At 42.8% G+C, this 17,539-nt stretch overlaps 2 protein-coding genes and 1 long non-coding RNA gene across 4 annotated transcripts in view; 1 reads left to right on the top strand and 2 right to left on the bottom strand.

Annotated features, from left to right (window-relative positions):
• Positions 1 to 342: 342 nt before the first annotated feature.
• Positions 343 to 5,933, bottom strand: LYRM2 (LYR motif containing 2). The gene is made up of 3 exons (XM_046676077.1): positions 3,433 to 5,933; positions 2,628 to 2,768; positions 343 to 1,477 (listed from the first exon to the last, which is right to left on the bottom strand). Exons 1-3 carry the CDS (start codon positions 3,475 to 3,477, stop codon positions 1,397 to 1,399), a joined length of 267 nt encoding a protein of 88 aa, XP_046532033.1. The 5' UTR covers positions 3,478 to 5,933; the 3' UTR covers positions 343 to 1,396.
• LOC124247082 (uncharacterized) lies at positions 3,299 to 16,649 on the top strand. Of its 2 annotated transcripts, none has more exons than XR_006890655.1 (3): positions 3,299 to 3,458; positions 6,429 to 6,489; positions 16,383 to 16,649. It is a non-coding gene; the product is annotated as an uncharacterized LOC124247082 (long non-coding RNA). The 2 variants fall into 2 exon arrangements; XR_006890654.1 differs by lacking the exon at positions 16,383 to 16,649 and adding an exon at positions 6,579 to 7,953.
• MDN1 (midasin AAA ATPase 1) overlaps positions 6,783 to 17,539 on the bottom strand; it is a 170,898-nt gene continuing 160,141 nt past the window's right edge. Inside the window, exons 94-102 of the mRNA XM_046676076.1 lie at positions 15,874 to 16,037; positions 15,091 to 15,180; positions 14,008 to 14,123; positions 13,163 to 13,337; positions 11,795 to 11,868; positions 11,577 to 11,691; positions 10,644 to 10,707; positions 9,353 to 9,495; positions 6,783 to 8,302 (exon numbers count right to left, since the gene is read on the bottom strand). Coding sequence (XP_046532032.1) covers positions 8,114 to 8,302; positions 9,353 to 9,495; positions 10,644 to 10,707; positions 11,577 to 11,691; positions 11,795 to 11,868; positions 13,163 to 13,337; positions 14,008 to 14,123; positions 15,091 to 15,180; positions 15,874 to 16,037 — 1,130 coding nt within the window. The 3' untranslated portion in view covers positions 6,783 to 8,113. The remainder of the gene's footprint in view (positions 8,303 to 9,352; positions 9,496 to 10,643; positions 10,708 to 11,576; positions 11,692 to 11,794; positions 11,869 to 13,162; positions 13,338 to 14,007; positions 14,124 to 15,090; positions 15,181 to 15,873; positions 16,038 to 17,539) is intronic.

The following is a 17,539-nucleotide window of genomic DNA, read 5'->3' as shown; positions in this document are numbered from 1 at the left end:
ACATAGGGGTGCATGGAACTTTTTGAATTGCTGATTTCAGGTTCTTAGGATAGATACCCAGTAGTGGGATGGCTGGGTCATAAGGTATTTCTATTTTTAACTTTTTGAGAAATCTCCATACTGTTTTCCATAGTGGCTGCACCAGTTTGCATTCCCAACAGTGTATGAGGGTTCCCTTTTCTCCACAGCCTCTCCAACATTTGTCACTCTTGGTTTTGGATATTTTTGCCATTCTAACAGGTGTAAGGTGATATCTTAGTGTAGTTTTGATTTGCATTTCCCTGATGATTAGTGATGATGAGCATCTTTTCATGTGTCTATTGGCCATCCGTACACATCTCATACAGTTTTTAAAAATAGCTTTATTGGCTTACACAATGTTATATGTCAAAAACTCCTCAGAAGAAGAAACCCAGCTTTATTGAGATATAATTCACATGCTGTACATGTAAAATGTACGATTCCGTGGATGTTAGTATAGTCACAGAGTTGTACAACCAACACCACAATCTAACTTTACAATATTTTCATCACTCAGAAAAGAAACCCCATATCCAGTAGCAATTAGTCTCCACGCCATCCACAATCCTACACAACCACTGATCTTTCTGCCTATTTTAGACATTTCAAGTAAATGGAATCATACAATATATGATCTTTTGTGACTGGTTTCAAGGTTCAGCCATGTGTAGCATGTATTAGTATTTCGTTCCTTTTCATTAATACTTTATTGTACCACATTTAATTTAACCATTATCAGACAATGGGCAGTTTCTACTTTTTGGCTATTATGAATAATGCTGCTGTGAACATTCGTGTACACGTTTTTTATAGACATGCTTGCAGCTCTCTTGGTTATAAACCTAGGGCCAGAATTGCTGAATCATATGGTAACTATGTTTAACCTTTTGAACAACTGACAGTCTGTTTTCTAAGATGGCTGCACCATTTTATATTCCCACCGGCAGTGTATGAGGGTTCCAGTTTCTCTGTCTCTTCCCCAACATTTGTTATTATCTCCCTTTTTAAAGGCAGCCATTCTCGTGACGAGAAGCAGAATCTCATGGTGGTTTTCATTTCCATGTCCCTGATGGTAATGGTGTTGAGCATCTGTTTACGTGTTAATTGACCATTTGTTGTACTGGTTTTCGCTTCTTAAAAGAACTTCTGAAACATCCAGAAACATCTTCAAAAATACGGGGTGTGGTTTTCAGTGCTAAGCAGTTGTTCTGGTGCTCATTTCTTCGCTCTCTCTGACACGCCATGCTCCACGTCCTGATACTGTGTCAAGTACTGTACATACAAACAGTGTGACTTGGCTTTGGGCTGCCCTTGGTTGAGCTCTAGTTCAACAAAACACATGGAGGCTTTGAAAATCTTTCAAATAATGCTCTAGTTAAGATTTGGCTAAGGCAAGTGTTTTTTCTAACTCCTTGAGCTGCATATTGCCTTGAGTAATCATCATGCGGATTGCGTCCTGTAGGAGAAAGTGAACTCTGGTCACTGTTTTACCTGGTTAAACGAGGTACAGCTCTATCATTTTATTTGTTAGTCAAGAACCAATACAGGTTCCCCCCGCTTTGCCCCCCGAAATTTCTCTTTGTGCCACCTCACTTTTACGAAAGACCTACATTAGTACCTGTTTTCACTAACTGAAAGAAATCTAAAGAGGATTTCAGCTTTTACGAAAAAGGCGAAAAGCAAAAACAGCGGTCAGCACTTGTTTTGCAGTGAGCCATTCCAGAGGCTCAGCACTCAAGCCCACTGTGTATTGCAAGCCTGTCACATCAGCCACAGCAGACCTTTGACACCGAGGCAGGCAGAAGGAGGTGTAGACGTTAGTGACCTTCCTGCCCTGATGGATTCAGATGATGATGAGATGTTAATAGATGACCCTGTTCCTCTCTCTCCTACACCCAGTCTCTGACCACTCCACCTGACACCCCATCATCATCACCACCACCTCTCAGCCTCCCAGTGTCCTGGCTGTCTTCCAAATTCTGGTAAGTGAAACCACGCTGTGCCTACATTATTTCTATTTTATATAGGCTGTGTATTTATCATATCATTCCTGCTTTTACTATATGTTAGTGTTATTTTAGGTTTTCTGTGTTATTTGGTATGATTTGATGGATTTTTTTTGGGTCTAGGAATGCTCAAAAGTTTTTCCTATGTAAATTAATGGTAATTGCTTCTTCGCTTTATGCCATTTCAGCTTATGAAGAGTTTCTTAGGAACCCTCTGCTTTCACATAGCCGGGGAAACCAGTACTGAGAATTGGAACTGCCGCATATTAGGAAAGCCACAAGCTGACAGATAGGGGTACGCAACGTCTGGCATGCTTTCGTACACCCCCGGCATGGAACTTCCCGAACCATCATGATGTAATATTTATAATCTTCTCCTGTGTGTGTGTCAATGTGTGGTTTAACAGAAGACTCACCTGATGCTACCTAGAGAGCAGAAACAGCAAAGACTGTAAAATGTAAAACATCACGAGTGGAAAATCGGTAACTTAAGAGCAATGATGGAGATATACCATCCAGTGACATTTATATTCCAAGAGGTCTACCAAACTTTCTAAAAAATTCATCAATCAGTACAAAAGGGCCAGGACCTGTCCTCACCTCTTCGGTGGCACTTTTGTTTCTTTTGAATTCTTCCCTTGCCCAGTCCTTCAAGTACTGGCGATCAGAATCATTCGGCACCTGCCGAATTGCTTGCAGAATCCTTCTGTAGAGCAGGAGAACTTGCTGCCTTCTCATGAACTGCGCAGGGGGAGAAATGGCAGTTGTAACTGCACAGCTCACTGCCCGAGGGCTCTGCTTCAGCAAACCACACTGTCAACAGATGACTTCCCTTGGGTCCTCAGTTTTGAAAAGGGCAAAAAACTCCACTTTTTTTTTTTAAGCAAAGAGCAAGAAGTTTATCTGGGCTGTTTGCTTACACCCTTGTCAAACCTAAGAAGCCTGAAAATCAGCTGACTAGCGGGCAGAAAAGGGCCACCGGCTCCTAGAAGCCGTAACCACGGGAAGGCGCTTTCTCTAAAGGACCGCGGTTAAAATCCTTCGGTAGTCGCATTCGTTCCTTGCCGTCGCTCAGTACCCAGCCAGAGCGGTCTCCACCGTGGCGCTGGGGCCGCTGCGGCATCAGGGCTTTGAGAGATCCAGAGCCCGCCCGCCGCACAAACCCACGCCCACACGGCAGCCCCCGCCCCCTACGCCGCGCCGCCCGTCAGCCCCTGCGGCGGGAAGCCCCGCCCCCCACCCGAGCCAATCACAAAGGGAGTGCGCGCAGGGGAGGGCTCTGTCTCCCCTGTGCCTGGCCCGGTCACGGCGAGACCGACTCCGTAGACTGGGTGGAGGGACAGGTGGACAATTCAGTTTAAACCCCGAGAAGGTGCCCTAGAAGGCCGGCGGGAACAGCTGGTACCTGCTTTAGCGTCAGCGTCGCTGGGGGTAAGCGGGAAGTCGCCATGTCCTGCACACGGCGCGGCCTCTATAGGGCCCCAGTGCGCAGGAGCGGAAGTGGGCGGTGACCAGGGGGCGGGGCGAGCTCGGTTTTCTGGGAGACGGCCTGAGGAGTTCTGGCCTGGGGAGCTAGGCAGCCAGTCGGAACTGAAGCCCAAGGGCTGGGATGCAGGTGTGACCTCCCCGGCTTAGCGGTTTCCCGTGTCTCAGCCTGTTTTCCTATCTGTGAAACGGGATACCAGTTCTTGCGGCATGGGCGGTTGTGATGATCAAATAGCAGTGGTAAGGCAGCACAATTCTGGCTCCTGGTCTCATTAATTGGAAGTTTCATTAAATAAAGTTTTTTGGGGGTGAGAGCAAAGTTAGTATATTCCGTATAAGCTTTTTTAATGTGTACAGTTAAAAATACTAAAAACTTAAATGTTAGTTTCTTTTAAAGTTTACGTCCTGCTCTTTTTTTCCTCATGTTCATCCTCTTTTCTGTCGCAAGCATTTTCCCAGCATGGTGGTCTTCATGATTGTCATTAGTTACAAGGTTTTAAATAGCTGCCTCATTGCGGTTTTAGGAATTTTGTATCTAATACAAAATACTAATAGAACAAGGAACTGAACATCCCCACGCCTTAAGCGTTTATTGCCTCATAATTGTTTTACCCTCCCCAACCACACACCACATGCCCTTGGGTTCTGTGACTGTAAGTGGGGTTAGTGTATCTTCGCTGTATTACTTTTCCAAATAGGATTGTCCCGAATTAAAATACAGCCAAAAATGGTCATTCAATTTCCTGTTTACTGAACATTTACTTGATTGCCCCCCTTGTTGGAGCCCTTGCTGTTCCGTTTTCCTGGATGTGTCCTGGCTCCCTACCCTCTCGCGGCCTGTTTCCTCATCTGTGAAGTGAGATGACAGCATCTGCCTCAGTTGCTGCTGCTGGGTGTAATGCACTGAGAACAGGACCTGGCACATCTAAGCGTTCTAACGATGAGCTGTTTTGGAACATTACCAGGCCTTGTACAAGTGATACTAACCCCATGACTTCCTTCGAGTTTTGTCTACTAATTAGCAATAGCAATTCATTTCTGATCTTTTTGTTAAATAGTAAAGTTAAATATCCCTTACCACTTATTTATTTTGTGAATTGTCATGACTTTGGTCCACTTATGATGATCAAAGCTTTTATTCTCATTTTATATGGGCTGTTTTCTTGCTTACTTTTTCCCATAAGAATAGCTTTAAGTCCTGCACATCAGGCATATTTTTCTTTTTCTTTTGAGGCTTTTCATTTTCTTCCCTTCAGAGCTTTGGAATTTTTTTAAAAACTTTTTTATTGTTAATTTTTAAAATATTTACTCCATCTAGAATTTACTTTGGTATATGGCATGTTGTGGATGTAAGTTCTTTTCCAGCTGCTAATTTCAACGTCATTTATTAAATAATTCATTACTCTTCCTGGGCTTTCTGATGCCCATATGGTAAATTCTTTTAGGGTCTGAATAATCTGTTCAGAATTATTTCATCTGGGACTAGTATCATGTTTTTAATTTTGCTGTCTGTCATGTTTTATTATCTGGCAGAACTGTTCCCCTGTGGTTTCTTGTAAGAATCTTCTATTAATGCTCTGTATCATTTCCCTCCAAATCATCTTAGGGTCTTTATTAAAATTTTGATGGTGTTTAATTTATAAATTAATATGTGTGAACAGATTTTTACACTATTTCTTCTTCCCATCCAGAAACAGTCACTCACTCTAGACACCGGTAATACCGTCATGAGTCATATATACTCCGTGTCCCCAGACTCACACTTTGGGCAGGAAGACATCTAAGTCTAACATGTATTACAGATGATGTCCAGGGTTATATCGTGGGAGCGCCTTCTTCCTGGAGGGCGTATCTGAAGTAGCTGCTTGTCAGAAAAGCAAAGTAGATGAGAGAATTCCAGACAAAGTACGAATGGAACGCTGGCACATTCCAGGACCTCTGTGCTTTGCTGTGACCTGATCAAATAGTGTGGCAGGGATGCTGGGAGAGAAGGGACCGGAGTCAGGTCAAGAAGCATGAATAATACCGTCTTGACTACAGGGACATCTGAAGGAGTTTTAGAAAGATGTCCTTGGATATTCTGAGTAGGATGAAGTGAAGCCAGCAAAATGATGTATCTGGGATCCCGCAGAAGTCGTCCGGGCTACAGAGTAAAGAGCTGCAGTGCAGCCAGAGGACAGCAGAGGGGAAGACAGGATGAGGTGAAAGTTCAGAAGTGAGGCCGGACAAGACTGCGGTTTAGCTGGAGACAGAGAGGAAAGTAAGGCAGAGACAAAGGTTGAGCTCCGAATGAGAGAGCAAGCATATCCTCAGTAACTTCCTCTCAGTGACTCAGGTGTGTCGTGCTGCTTTTCTTGTTTTTAAAGATTGGTATCTGAGCTAACATGTGTTGCCAATCTTTTTTTTCCTCTTTCTTGTCCCCAAATCCCCCAGTACATAGTTGTATATTTTTAGTTGTGGGTCCTTCTAGTTGTGGCCTGTGGGATGCCACCTCAGCATGGCTTGATGAGCGGTGTCATGTCCGTGTCCAGGGTCCGAACCAGCAAAACCCTGGGCCGCCAAAGGGGAGCGTGCGAATTTAACCACTCGGCCACAGGGCCGGCCCCCTGTGTTATGCTTCTTGCCTCAGGTCATGGTCCACCTGACCCCCCACCCCATCAGTTCCTGGTAGGTCTCCTGTAACTGGTCCCATGCTTCCCAACCCTTTTCCCATCCTAGCACAAGCTGAGACTGGCACTCTTGGGTACCTGCTTACTGGTATTGCTAGTGTCCCAGACCCTATGAACTGTCCTAGGGCCAAGGGAATCACCATCTTGGCACTCTGGTTAGGAAGCTCCAGTTTAGATGGTCCTGTCAATTAAAGGTCGATATGATAGACTGCATCACTGTTCTCATGTTGGTGTCTTTCCCTACCAGACCCAACGCTGCTGGAAGATTTAACTGCCTGCTCCCCATACAGCGTTTTGGCCAATGAAATGTGAGTGGAACAGACATGTCATTTTGGAGCAAAATCTTTATGAGCCATTGTTTGTTTCTACCGACTTGCTTGTTTTTCTCTGCCAATAGGCCAGCATGTTGCAGCTCACCCTCCATGGACATGAACACAGTGAGAAATAAACCCTCACTGTAGTAAGCCACTTGAATCTTGGGGCCGTTGGCATAGTATGCACTAGTGACAGCTGGCTGATCCAGCACATAAGATCACGCACCGAGCACACCTTTTACATTCCTCTGTTGCATTCCATCAAGAATGGTCAAAAATTACATCAATGGTGGGAAATTTTTTTTAATAGTTCTTAGAATATAAGCTGCATAGCTTTTTAGAATAAAAAAGGATGACGTGACAGAACCTCAGGTACATGCTTTAGGACACTTGGTTAAGTAACAAGCAGTCTGTGTCTTTGATGACCACCTCAAAAGGGTGGCAAACTTCACAGTGTAACTTGATAACAGATGTGGAGACAGACAATTACATCATGGCCTGTGGTCTACAAAAGAACATTCTGACAGAACTTAAAGAGAACACAGCACACGGTTTCAAGTATTCAAGCACTGCTTTCTGGGAAAGTAAAAACTGCCTAAAAACCGTTGATGTATTTTGACTGGACGAAAAATAAAATAGATGTAGCTACTTAGTTCTTTTGGACACAGCATTTCTTTCCCAGAGTAAGACTGGCTCAGTCCAGCTTGAAAGCAGTGTGAAGAATGATTCTTCCTCTTAACTGTTAAGAAAAAAAATGAACTAAAGAAATAAATTACTACAACAACAAGGACTGTGGCACTGAGAGAATGAAATAAACAGGGGAAATCATCTTTCCATCATTGCATAGTCTCCCGAAGCAGCAAATGTGAAGAAGGACACTGAAAGCCACTTCATTTTTATACAGCACAAGGATCACTGTTCTCATTACCTGGGCTCCCCCAATGTCTGGTGTCAGGTTGCTTTGTGAGAACACACACACCACAAGCTTCCTGCCCTTGAAGAGAATGTGGTTCCTTTCACATGAAGCACATTAAGAAAACACACACTCAGACATTTTAGAAAACGGCAGCTGTCTCAGGCACTTGACAGCTTTTGCATACACACTGGGGGCTTGGCAAGGCAGAGCCTTAGAGCAGGGTCAAAGGGCAGCTCCCTTTACTCCTTTGTCCACAGAACTGGCGTGCGCCTGGCAGCCTCTCCTCAAGGCAGGCGTCCAGCGTCCCTGTGAGGGGAAGCAGGCGGTGTGGCCCCTAGGGGGAGGTGTGGCCTCTTCCCAGGGCTGGACTTTCAAGACAGGGTGGACGGGCAGCCCTCACCCAGGGACGAGACCATTCACCCGCTGCTCCTTCGCTGCCCCAGGTTTGCTACAAGAACTGCAGCCCAGGCAAAGCAGGAGCCTGAGAGCTTTCTCCAGGCTCTGAAATCATATTGTAAAATAAAATATACATTGCAATAAAATTTCTTGTAGCTGATTTTTATAAATCAGATCTAAGATAAAAGGATATATTTCAGAGCTGCAAGTTCAGAAACAGTTGTCCAAAAGAGAGCACCTGGGCAGGAAGCATGACATCCTGACCGTGGTTTAAAGTCTCTCGCTTTGGACTGTGTTCTTTCTGTTCTATGGGTGGTCAGAGGCCGTCACCAACTCAAACCACTGCCTGAGGGCATCGCTGAGCGTCTCAGGAAGCGCATTCACATCACGAAGAATTATATAGAATGGGAATGGGAACTCTTCCATGTAGGATCGGATTTCCGGCATCTCTCCAGGTCCTTTAAATATTGGTACTTTAATGTCCAAGATAGAATCCTGTTAACAGAAGACATTTTGTAACAGAAAGTAAAACTAAATCAGTGTCCTTGGCTCACTCTTCCATGATCTCTCTCTCCTTTTTTTGGTGAGGAAGATTGGCACTGAGCTAAGATCTGTGCCAGTCTTCCTCTATCTTTGTATGTGGGACACTGCCACAGCATGGCTTGATAAGCAGTGTGTACGTCCGTGCCTGGGATCCAAACTTGTGAACCCTGAGCCACTGAAGTAGAGCGGGCGAACTTAACCATATACCACTGGGCTAGTCCCTCATGCTGATTTCTTTTGCTGACAATTTTTAGGTCTCCTGTGTCTTAATTCCTGCATATAAAACTACCTTTTATTAGTAAGTAAAAGAGAATTTTCAGAAGTCTCCTTAAGGAAGAGGCAGTTCTCTGAGCACCCCTTCCAGGAGAATGGACACAGAAAGGGCTAGACAGGAAAACCTGATTTCCCCACAATGCTGTCTCCCATTCTCTACTTGCAATAATTCACATTAAATCTTCAACTGGCTATCCAGGCCTTAGTGTCACCTGTGGAGACAGTGCTTCCCCTGCCAAGAACTGCCCGGTGAGCATCTTTCCCTTAGCGACAGACGCTTCCTGCTGTGAGGAGGGCACTGTGGAGATACAACTGGAAAGGGCTGGTCTATGTTTCCAGGTGGACAAGGCCCGTGTCACGGCCACAGGACCTTCACTGACACTGTGCAGAGGGAAGCGATGACCCCCCAGTGTGAGAGCTGGCAGAAGAGTGGTTAAGAGATGATCTCTGCAGTCAGTCTGAGTCCTGGCCTTCGTGCTCACTACCAACAACCTCTCTGGGTTTCTGTCCTTCACCATGAAGTGAGAATAGCGATCCCTACCTCACTCGATTACCGCAAGGTTAAATGTGGAAATACTTAGGGAGTGCCTAGAACACTGTCTGGACTGAAAACCGTGAATGTTCAGAGGTCTGGGTATGATGGTGTGAGCCAGGCCATATTTCAGATAGAAAAGGCTGAAGGTAATCCCTACTTTATCCCCAGAAAAGTGGCTTTTAGTAGTCGCTCACCCGTGAACTGGGATTGTCCAACACAACAAAAATGACAAAGATGTTAGCATTCCGGGCAGCCTGGACTGCTGCTAGGACTCTGTCTTTGCCCTCGAGGAAAAGGCCACGTCCATCAGAGACCACCAAGAGGAGCTGTGCAGTTTCTGCAGTAGAACATAACAACAAGAGAGGAAGGAAGGAACAACAAAAATCCATTTTTAACAACAACTCGAAACTATATAAGACAGATTAGTTCAGGCTTTCTAAACCAAACATCTCTGAAAGTGATGAATTCAAGGCACAAGCAAAAGTGGTCTCTAGTCAGATCTGATTTCCGATGCCCGAGTCAGAGACAAGGCTGCACGAAGACATATGTAGCTTCCTTCTGTCAGTAAAATAATTTCCCTCCAGGGAATGTCACATCTAGATCAACTGCGTTGTAGAGCAACATATGAGAATTAAAACATGCTGATGGCTACAAAGTATAAAAACGGCAGCACCGAGTAGGCCTTTAGAAGGAAGAGCCCAAGTCAGAAACCTGGGACTGACTGTCTTCCAAATGTCAGTCATCGTCTAGCTCCTTCAGATTTCTGCCAATTGCTTATACCTAATTTCTGGGTTTCTTTCTTGAAATTGACTCATTTAAGCAAAAACTAAAATAGAAGAGACCATTAAAATAAACAGTGAATAAAAAATCTTTAAATTTTAGCTATCAAACGTTTCTAGTGAAGACTGCAGTGCTTGAGGGCGGGCCGTCTCTGTCAAGCAAGGTTAGCAGCGTTGAGAGGTGCGAATGACTTGCTTCAAACAGGAAGTTTCTCCATGACACAATCAGGATTGAGAAATTTTGGAAAGAGCTAGACAAGAAGTACTGTGTTTCAAGCCCCAAATCAGTCCTGGTTGTATTAGCTGGTTTCTGAATTATGTTGTCCTCTGCTTTCCTCTGTCATTGAAATATTACAGAATGTTCTTTATACTTAATTCCACACACTTTGCTCCTTTCTTTCACAACTCTGAACTCAATCTATCACGTATCTACTAGTTAATTACAAACTAGTTCATTAGTGTCTAATTCCTCCATTGATTTATAAAGCCTCAGGAGTATGGGTTCAATAAAAATTTTTGAATGAATTTATAAATGGTTGATTAAAAAATTCCATAAATGCTCAATAGCTCTCCATCTCCTGTCTGTCTTTTCCTGTATAGCACACACTATAAAATGTGGTCATGGGAACAGTGAGATGAAACAAGCAGCTTGCGAGAGTAGAGAAGAGAAAAGCGTTTTGTTGATAAAGATGAGAATGCAGCTCACCTGGAGTGATGTTGTGTGAGAGTTGCTGAGCGGCTGCAAACATGTTGGCTGCAGACTCTAGAAACTAAACCAGAACCAGAGCGAGACAATTAGAAAACTATTTATTAACCTCCATTCTCATTGCCATCGAGGCTGAAATTACTTCTGACACTTGAGTGATAAGATAACCATCTCAGATCTGTAGGCAATCAAAGCCTCCCTTCCAGACACCTGTAGGTGAAGGACCAAGGATCCTCGCACTGCGTGGCGTTTACCCTAGAGTGCTGGCATCTCAAGACAGACAAGACATGTGTCTCTGGCATACACACCACTAGCATTCTGCAAGACACCCCAAAGGAAAAGAAGTACTTCCCCTAGGGGATAAGAAGTCAGTAACTCCCTCAAATGAACCAAACAGCCATCTTTCAAGATAAGAAAATAATTGAGCAAAAAAAGAAAGCAAAAAAACACAAAATGTCCAGTGCAACATAAAGAGGCTAAATTAGTGCAGGAATCAAGCGGACAGGAATTATTATCCCATGCTGTGTTTTGAACTTATGTCATCCTGAGCAAGTCATTGGCTTTATTTTACATCATTTCTTCTCTAGGCAAAATGGGGGAGAGAAATTGCCCTTGACCCACCTGACAAGGGTACTGGAGATGGCTTGTTTTTGCAAAATGTTCCAAACCTCTCAGAAAAATAGGGAGCCAGAAAATCAATGATGTAAAGTTAAATGATCTTTGAGGAACTAAGAAAAAGAGGTCATACCCTTTTTACTAAGGGATGCCAAGGAAGTTTCTACTCCAGTGGCACACAGGCTGAGGTTTAGGACTATTCTATATTGTAAATTTTACCTGTCCTAATACAATATTGGAGAGGAGGGAGTTTTAAAAATTCTCTCTCCTACACCACCTTAATAACTGTGCAGAAGACACCTGATGTCATCAGCATACCTGAGCAATCTTGGTTTTCTTTTGTTGAAATTTGCAGAGCCGCAGAATCTGGGACCCCGAGTAATCGCCGAACTGTTCATGGAAGGGGTGTAAGAGCTTTACAGACTCTCCAAAACTTGGGGGAGAAAAACCAAATACAGTGGGAGTTATTTTTTGTTGTGTGATCAAAATAACAAAGGGAGGGTGGTTTTCACAGTGGGATTAAAAGGCACCCGTACCTGCACACCGCGATCTGACCCACTTCCAGGAGGGTTAGAGCATTTCCAATCACAGCCAAAGATTCAAACGCGAGCTGTGAAATAGAAAGTTAAGGGTTGAAGGAATCAGAATACCCTCTAGACCAGTGCCTCTCAACCTTTTTTATACCAAGATTCCCGCAGAACAGTACGGCACACAAAGAACATCATCAGTATGACTGTTCACAACCACTCAGAGGCTGTGGGCCTTAGGTCTTGGCTCAAACCGCTAATCCTGAAACCTAGAATCCATTACACTGGCGGGAAAGGGCTGCTCTAGACAGCACCTAACCAAGGTCATCTTGAGAAATTCGGTCCATACATTTTTAAACATTTTCTTTCTCTTTTTTTTTTGACTAGATAAAAAGTAATCTCTTATGGGTACAAGATTTTTAAAAACCAATTCGAATCTATGCATAAATGACAACATAGATAGTTTTAGAAGTTAAATTCAACTAAAAAGATGATGAAACTTGTAGCAACTAACATCTATTAAACACATACCCAGTGCTGGGCATGAAAGTGAGTGCTCAACATACATTATTTCATTCAAGTTTCGCAACAACTCTGCATATGAGGTAAGTACTGTTACAATCCTCAATTTCAGAAGATGAAACTGACACTTAAGAAGTAAATAAATTGGGGGGATTTAGGGAGAAAAAAGCAGGGGAAAAAAAAAAAGATGGGCAACAGTTGTTAGCTCAGGTGCCAATCTTTAAAAAAAAAGTAGTAGTAGTAGTAAATAAATTGCCAAAGTCATGTGGTAGTAAGTGGGGAGCTGGGATCGGAACCCAGCACATGTGTAGACTTTAGGTTGCTCACTGGCTTGCGCTGGGTAACAGCATCACTGCAAAAAACAACACACAGCCTCAGGGTCCACAATGGGGGCATCACAAGCAGTTCTATTCAGGCTCATAAGCCTTATTAATACTGAGAGAACACTAATTCTAGATAATTTCAGACAAAGAAAAATCAAAGATATTCAGATATTATGTTGTGCATGGTCTTAAAGAATGGTTTAATAAATAGTACATTGCATTTCTGTGGCAAATAAACATTGTTGGAGTTACTTAACCTGCAGCTAGACAACAGCATAGCAAGTCTAAGAAGCAAAATAATTTAAAAGACTGGCAACAGTAAGAGACCAAAATAGCTGAGAAATCCTGAAATTGCCCTTTTGAACTCTTTAAATTTTAGGTCTTCTCAAATATGGTATCACATTCTGAGAACAGAGAGATTGGTATTTCACAGTACTTTTTGCCAGATCATATTTAAAACATTTACGTGGCCTGTGGGACATGGTTTGGTGTTAATTTCTCATCAGACGACCACTACACTTCTCTTCCTTACCTGTTTGGTGTGGTTGTCGACCATGCTGGAAGAGTCATCAATAGCCAAACAAATCTGATAATGGCGTTTACTGGGCTTGGTCCTTCGAAGCCAAATCTTGTCTTTCCGAAACTGACTAGCAATGTATGGGATGACCTTTCGCATGTTCAGCCGCTTTCCAGTTCGATAGTCTCCTCTATTAAATTTACCCAAATGGGCAAAGATTAGTTGAAAACTGCTCATCCCTTTTTTATAAAGGAGACTATTTTTAAAGGATAAAATCACATTAATAATAGCTTATAACCAACAATACCAAATAAGCAGTAATCTGCCACAATAAGGTGTTACTGTTAATTAAGGGCCAGGATCATCTTGACCTGCAGCCGGAAAAAGTGGGTATGTATGTGGCAATAATAATTAGGTCCTTCCAGAAAAGCTAAGACACATTTTAAAAATTAGAAAAAAATGTTTGCACAGAATATTAACTTTTGGAGTCTCTTCTGTTCTAAAACTATGATTTTGGACAGATCTTTGAAAAGATCTAGCTAACGCAGCAAGTGAGTAACCCAACACAATAAGGTGAGCAACACAGGCACCCAAAGGCTCAGCCAATTTTCCCATCAGATATTAATGAATCAAAGAATCTGCACTCACACCAAACTTAACAGAAACTGCATACTTATTGATAACTTAGTTATCAGAGACAACAACATGAAAAAGGATAAGGAACACCATAGTGGTGCCTGTGAAGCAGAAATGGCCATCTAGGAGCCAGCACCATAATTGGTTAGGTGCTGAGCTCAACAGAAAAGGCGACACTGCCATCTTTTTAGGGCACTGTGTGCGTGTCCATGGAGAAGACTTACTTCAGCTTGGCTGCCTGGGTAGGCTCTAAGATAAGGCGAAGCTGTTCACACAACTGTTGTGAAAGAGGCGCAGTTAAGACCAGGTAACTCTGCCACATCTCAGCTGCAGCCTTCTCCTGTGACAACAACAACATGTAAGTTACCCTTAGGATGTCAGAGACAACCAAAGTCATTACAGCTGGATGAAGGCATGAAACCAAGTAGTAGAAATGACTCGCGTGAACTTTCTCAACAGATGCTCTTTAAAGCTTCTCTCAGCAAGCTGCCATCTAATTCACTTGATCAAAAATGTCCCCTTTCCATCAAAACCACAACTCAGTTCCAAGTGAGAAAGAGTGAAACAAGACAGTAAAATCTTGGAATTCATGACCAAATCAATGCCGTATTCACATCGGCTAAAAGACTATAGCCTGTACCCTTCACGTGGGGAGGGAGCTGTCAGTGAGTAATCTTGGTGCCACTTGGATCCAGCCACCTAATAATGGGCCCTCAGGGTCATGTTTCAAAAGCAAAAGTGACAAGTGAGTGCACATCTCTCAAGTAACACCCTCAAGAGTGTTCTTATTTCCTGGACACAAACTCCCTGATTTTTCCGCCAACTACAGCAGAGCACTCAATACACATATGTGGTGGGAATGATGACGATAGATGTAAAATTAAAAAAAAAAAAAAAAAATATATATATATAGAAAATTCAGGATGCAAAGTCATTAAAAATGAAACTTCTGGTTAATTTTTGCTGCCACGTTAAGTCAGCCAGCAAAATTCTAGGTGGCCTATTCTGAGGATGACACGGTATAGACTTTTGCCCCATTCCTCAACCACTGTCATCCATTACAGAGCGAGCAACAGAAGTTAAAGAAACTAAACACATCAGTTTCTCTCTGCTTTAATTAAGCTACAGATCTAGTGGCAAAGTAGGCAGACAGCAATGGATACATTTAGTCCTCAGGACTGTAATTGTTGTATTCTCCATATACTCAGTTCCTTTTACAAAGGCATTTAGAGCTAAGAATGTATTAAGTTTGCTGTTATCTTAAAAAAAACAAGTCAAGATATTTTACGGAAAGACTCAAGACTTACGTCTTCGGGGTGTCCGGATTCATGTGGCTGCCACGTTTCCAGCTGTCTTTCCAGCTCCTGTCTTAGCTCGCTGACATCTTTTAAAAGGGGCTAAGAAGAAAAAGCCACAGATGAGAGGCAGCCCAGGTTGGAATTGCCAAATCATTATCACTGGCTGCCTTCTTCCCTGAAGTATGAACTGCAAGTACATACCCCTGAGATGCAAAACTTCAGCAAATTTAATGGCACAATAAAGACAATCATTCTTCAGCTTCCCGTTTTGTAGAGACAAGATGGGTAAAGGAAATTTTAACATTTATAAATCCATCCCAGCAAAACAAAAATAAAACACCCATGAGGATATCAATAATGAAATTTTTTTTGATTAATCTAGGCTGCCATTAAATGATTAGGGAAACAACTCAGTTAATCAGCTCTTCCTCAATGCAGACATTAAACCAAATATGGGGGCATTAACCACCATAAACTATTACATGTCCTACAGGCTCCTCACACAAACATTGTGGATGTTGAGAGGAGCAGCTGTGATAGTCAGAGGCCTGAGGACCAGACCCATCATCACGCCAGGTCAGGACACTGTGACCCTGGGATCAACAGCTGGAACAGTGTTACCTGCTTAGAGAACACCTGTCATACCAGCAGTATTCCTTAAAACTTTGTTTAAGGATACTATACCCCAAAACAACCAATTGCTCCATCAAGTTCTAAAGACAAAAATTTAAAAGCAATTTATAATTACATTTTATCAACGTATTAAAGCAGTAATTTCTGAACATTTAGTACCTGGAAAATCGTGTCCACGAGGAACTGAGGGGCTGTATGAATGGTGGAATCGCGGCTTCTCTCTGGTTTCTCATTCTCCGTCTCCTTGTGGGATCTGTCTGTCCTGGGGTCTTGGCCTTCCTCTGTTTTAACAGTTTGGGTCTCCATCTCCATCTCATCAAAGCCTATTTCATACAAGGACATAGTTTTACTTACCATAATACTAACATAAAGACAGCCTTCTCGGTTGCCTGTTGATCCTAAGAAGTACTCAGACTTCACTCATTCATTCCCCAGCACATTTCCACAAACGGGTTCCACTTGTTCTTTCTCTCTGAGACAGTCACTGCCAATTCCTGCTCCCCTCAGTCCCCCTCCTCACTCTACTGTTGACGGCGGCGGTCCCAGGGAGGGGGCAGTAGGGGAGACTCTAGTTTACCCTGACAAGCCTTGGAGAACCGTGTGATTCTTTAAACTATATGCCTGTAGGACTTTGATAAAAATAAAAACTAAAGTAAATAAAATCACAGTTCCATTTTATAGATGAGGAAACTGACGCAAAGAAAAGATGACTACTTTGCCTCAACCTGTGAAGTGAGTACTCTGGATTTGAATCTGGATCTGAATCTGGGAAAATCTAATCACAGGGCTGTGCCTTCCTCACAGTCATGTAACGGGTGCACAGTCAAGAGTTCGAACACCCCTGAGAGTACAGGAAGGAAGCAGAAGAAAAACCTTTTGAATTTGCCAAGTTCTTTCGAATTTGCAAGTATTCCACTGCTGATGAAGTTTTTGTTTTTGTTTTTTGAGGAAGACTGGCCCTGAGCTAACATCTGTGCCCATCTTCCTGTACATTATATGTGGGACGCCTGCCACAGCATGGCTTGATAAGCAGTGCCATGTCCGCACCCGGGATCCGAACCAATGAACCTTTGGCTGCAGAAGTGGAACATGCAAACTTAACCACTGTGCCACCAGGCCAGCCCCATGAAGTTATTTTTTAATGTGTTAAATACATGTCTTTTATATATATATATATATAAACTGCCTAATAGTAGCACTTGGTCAACTATGAAATGGAACTATATAGAAGTTTTATTACTTTCTCACATGCATTTACCCATTCTGTTATTTACGTGTTTTACGCTATTTTTGTTTATTTTCATACAATGAAATCATTTCTCTAATAATCAAGAATGTCTTCTTGTCACAACTGGAATAAATGTACTATTCTGTTTTCTTCCACATATTTAAAAAAGACTGATGGGATTTTGTCTGAAACTCAAGTTTCAGAAGTCTCCTTGAGGGACCGGCCTCATGGTAGAGTGGTTAAGCTCGCACTCCACTTTGGTGGCCTCAGGTTTGCCAGTTTGGATCCTGACCACAGACCTAGCACCACTCATTAAGCCATGCTGTGGCAGCATCCCACACAGAAAAACTAGAAGGACCTACAACTAGAATATACAACTATGTACTGGGGGGCTTTAGGGAGAAGAAAAAGAAGAAGAAGAAAGAAAAAAAGATGATTGGCAACAGACGTTAGCTAAGGGCCAATCTTTAAAAAAAAAAAAGTGCTATGTCTTTAAAAGAAACAAAAATGAAGTCTTGAGGGATAGTGTCCTGCAACACCACTCCTCAATCCTTCATTGTGAAATTATTACAGGCAAATGGATATTTCAGCCATGGG

This window comes from Equus quagga, chromosome 11 (assembly GCF_021613505.1).
Source record: "Equus quagga isolate Etosha38 chromosome 11, UCLA_HA_Equagga_1.0, whole genome shotgun sequence".
Taxonomy (NCBI): domain Eukaryota; kingdom Metazoa; phylum Chordata; class Mammalia; order Perissodactyla; family Equidae; genus Equus; species Equus quagga.
Note: the sequence above shows the minus strand (reverse complement) of the source record. Positions and strands in the feature narration are given on the sequence as shown.

Coding starts and splice junctions, on each gene's coding strand:
- LYRM2 (XM_046676077.1), bottom strand. CDS start 3,477: ATGGCGACTTCCCGCTTACCCCCAGCGACGCTGACGCTAAAGCAG. Junction 2,769..3,432: donor CGACGCTGACGCTAAAGCAG/GTACCAGCTGTT, acceptor CCCCCTGCGCAG/TTCATGAGAAGGCAGCAAGT. Junction 1,478..2,627: donor ACAAAAGTGCCACCGAAGAG/GTGAGGACAGGT, acceptor TTTCTCCTACAG/GACGCAATCCGCATGATGAT.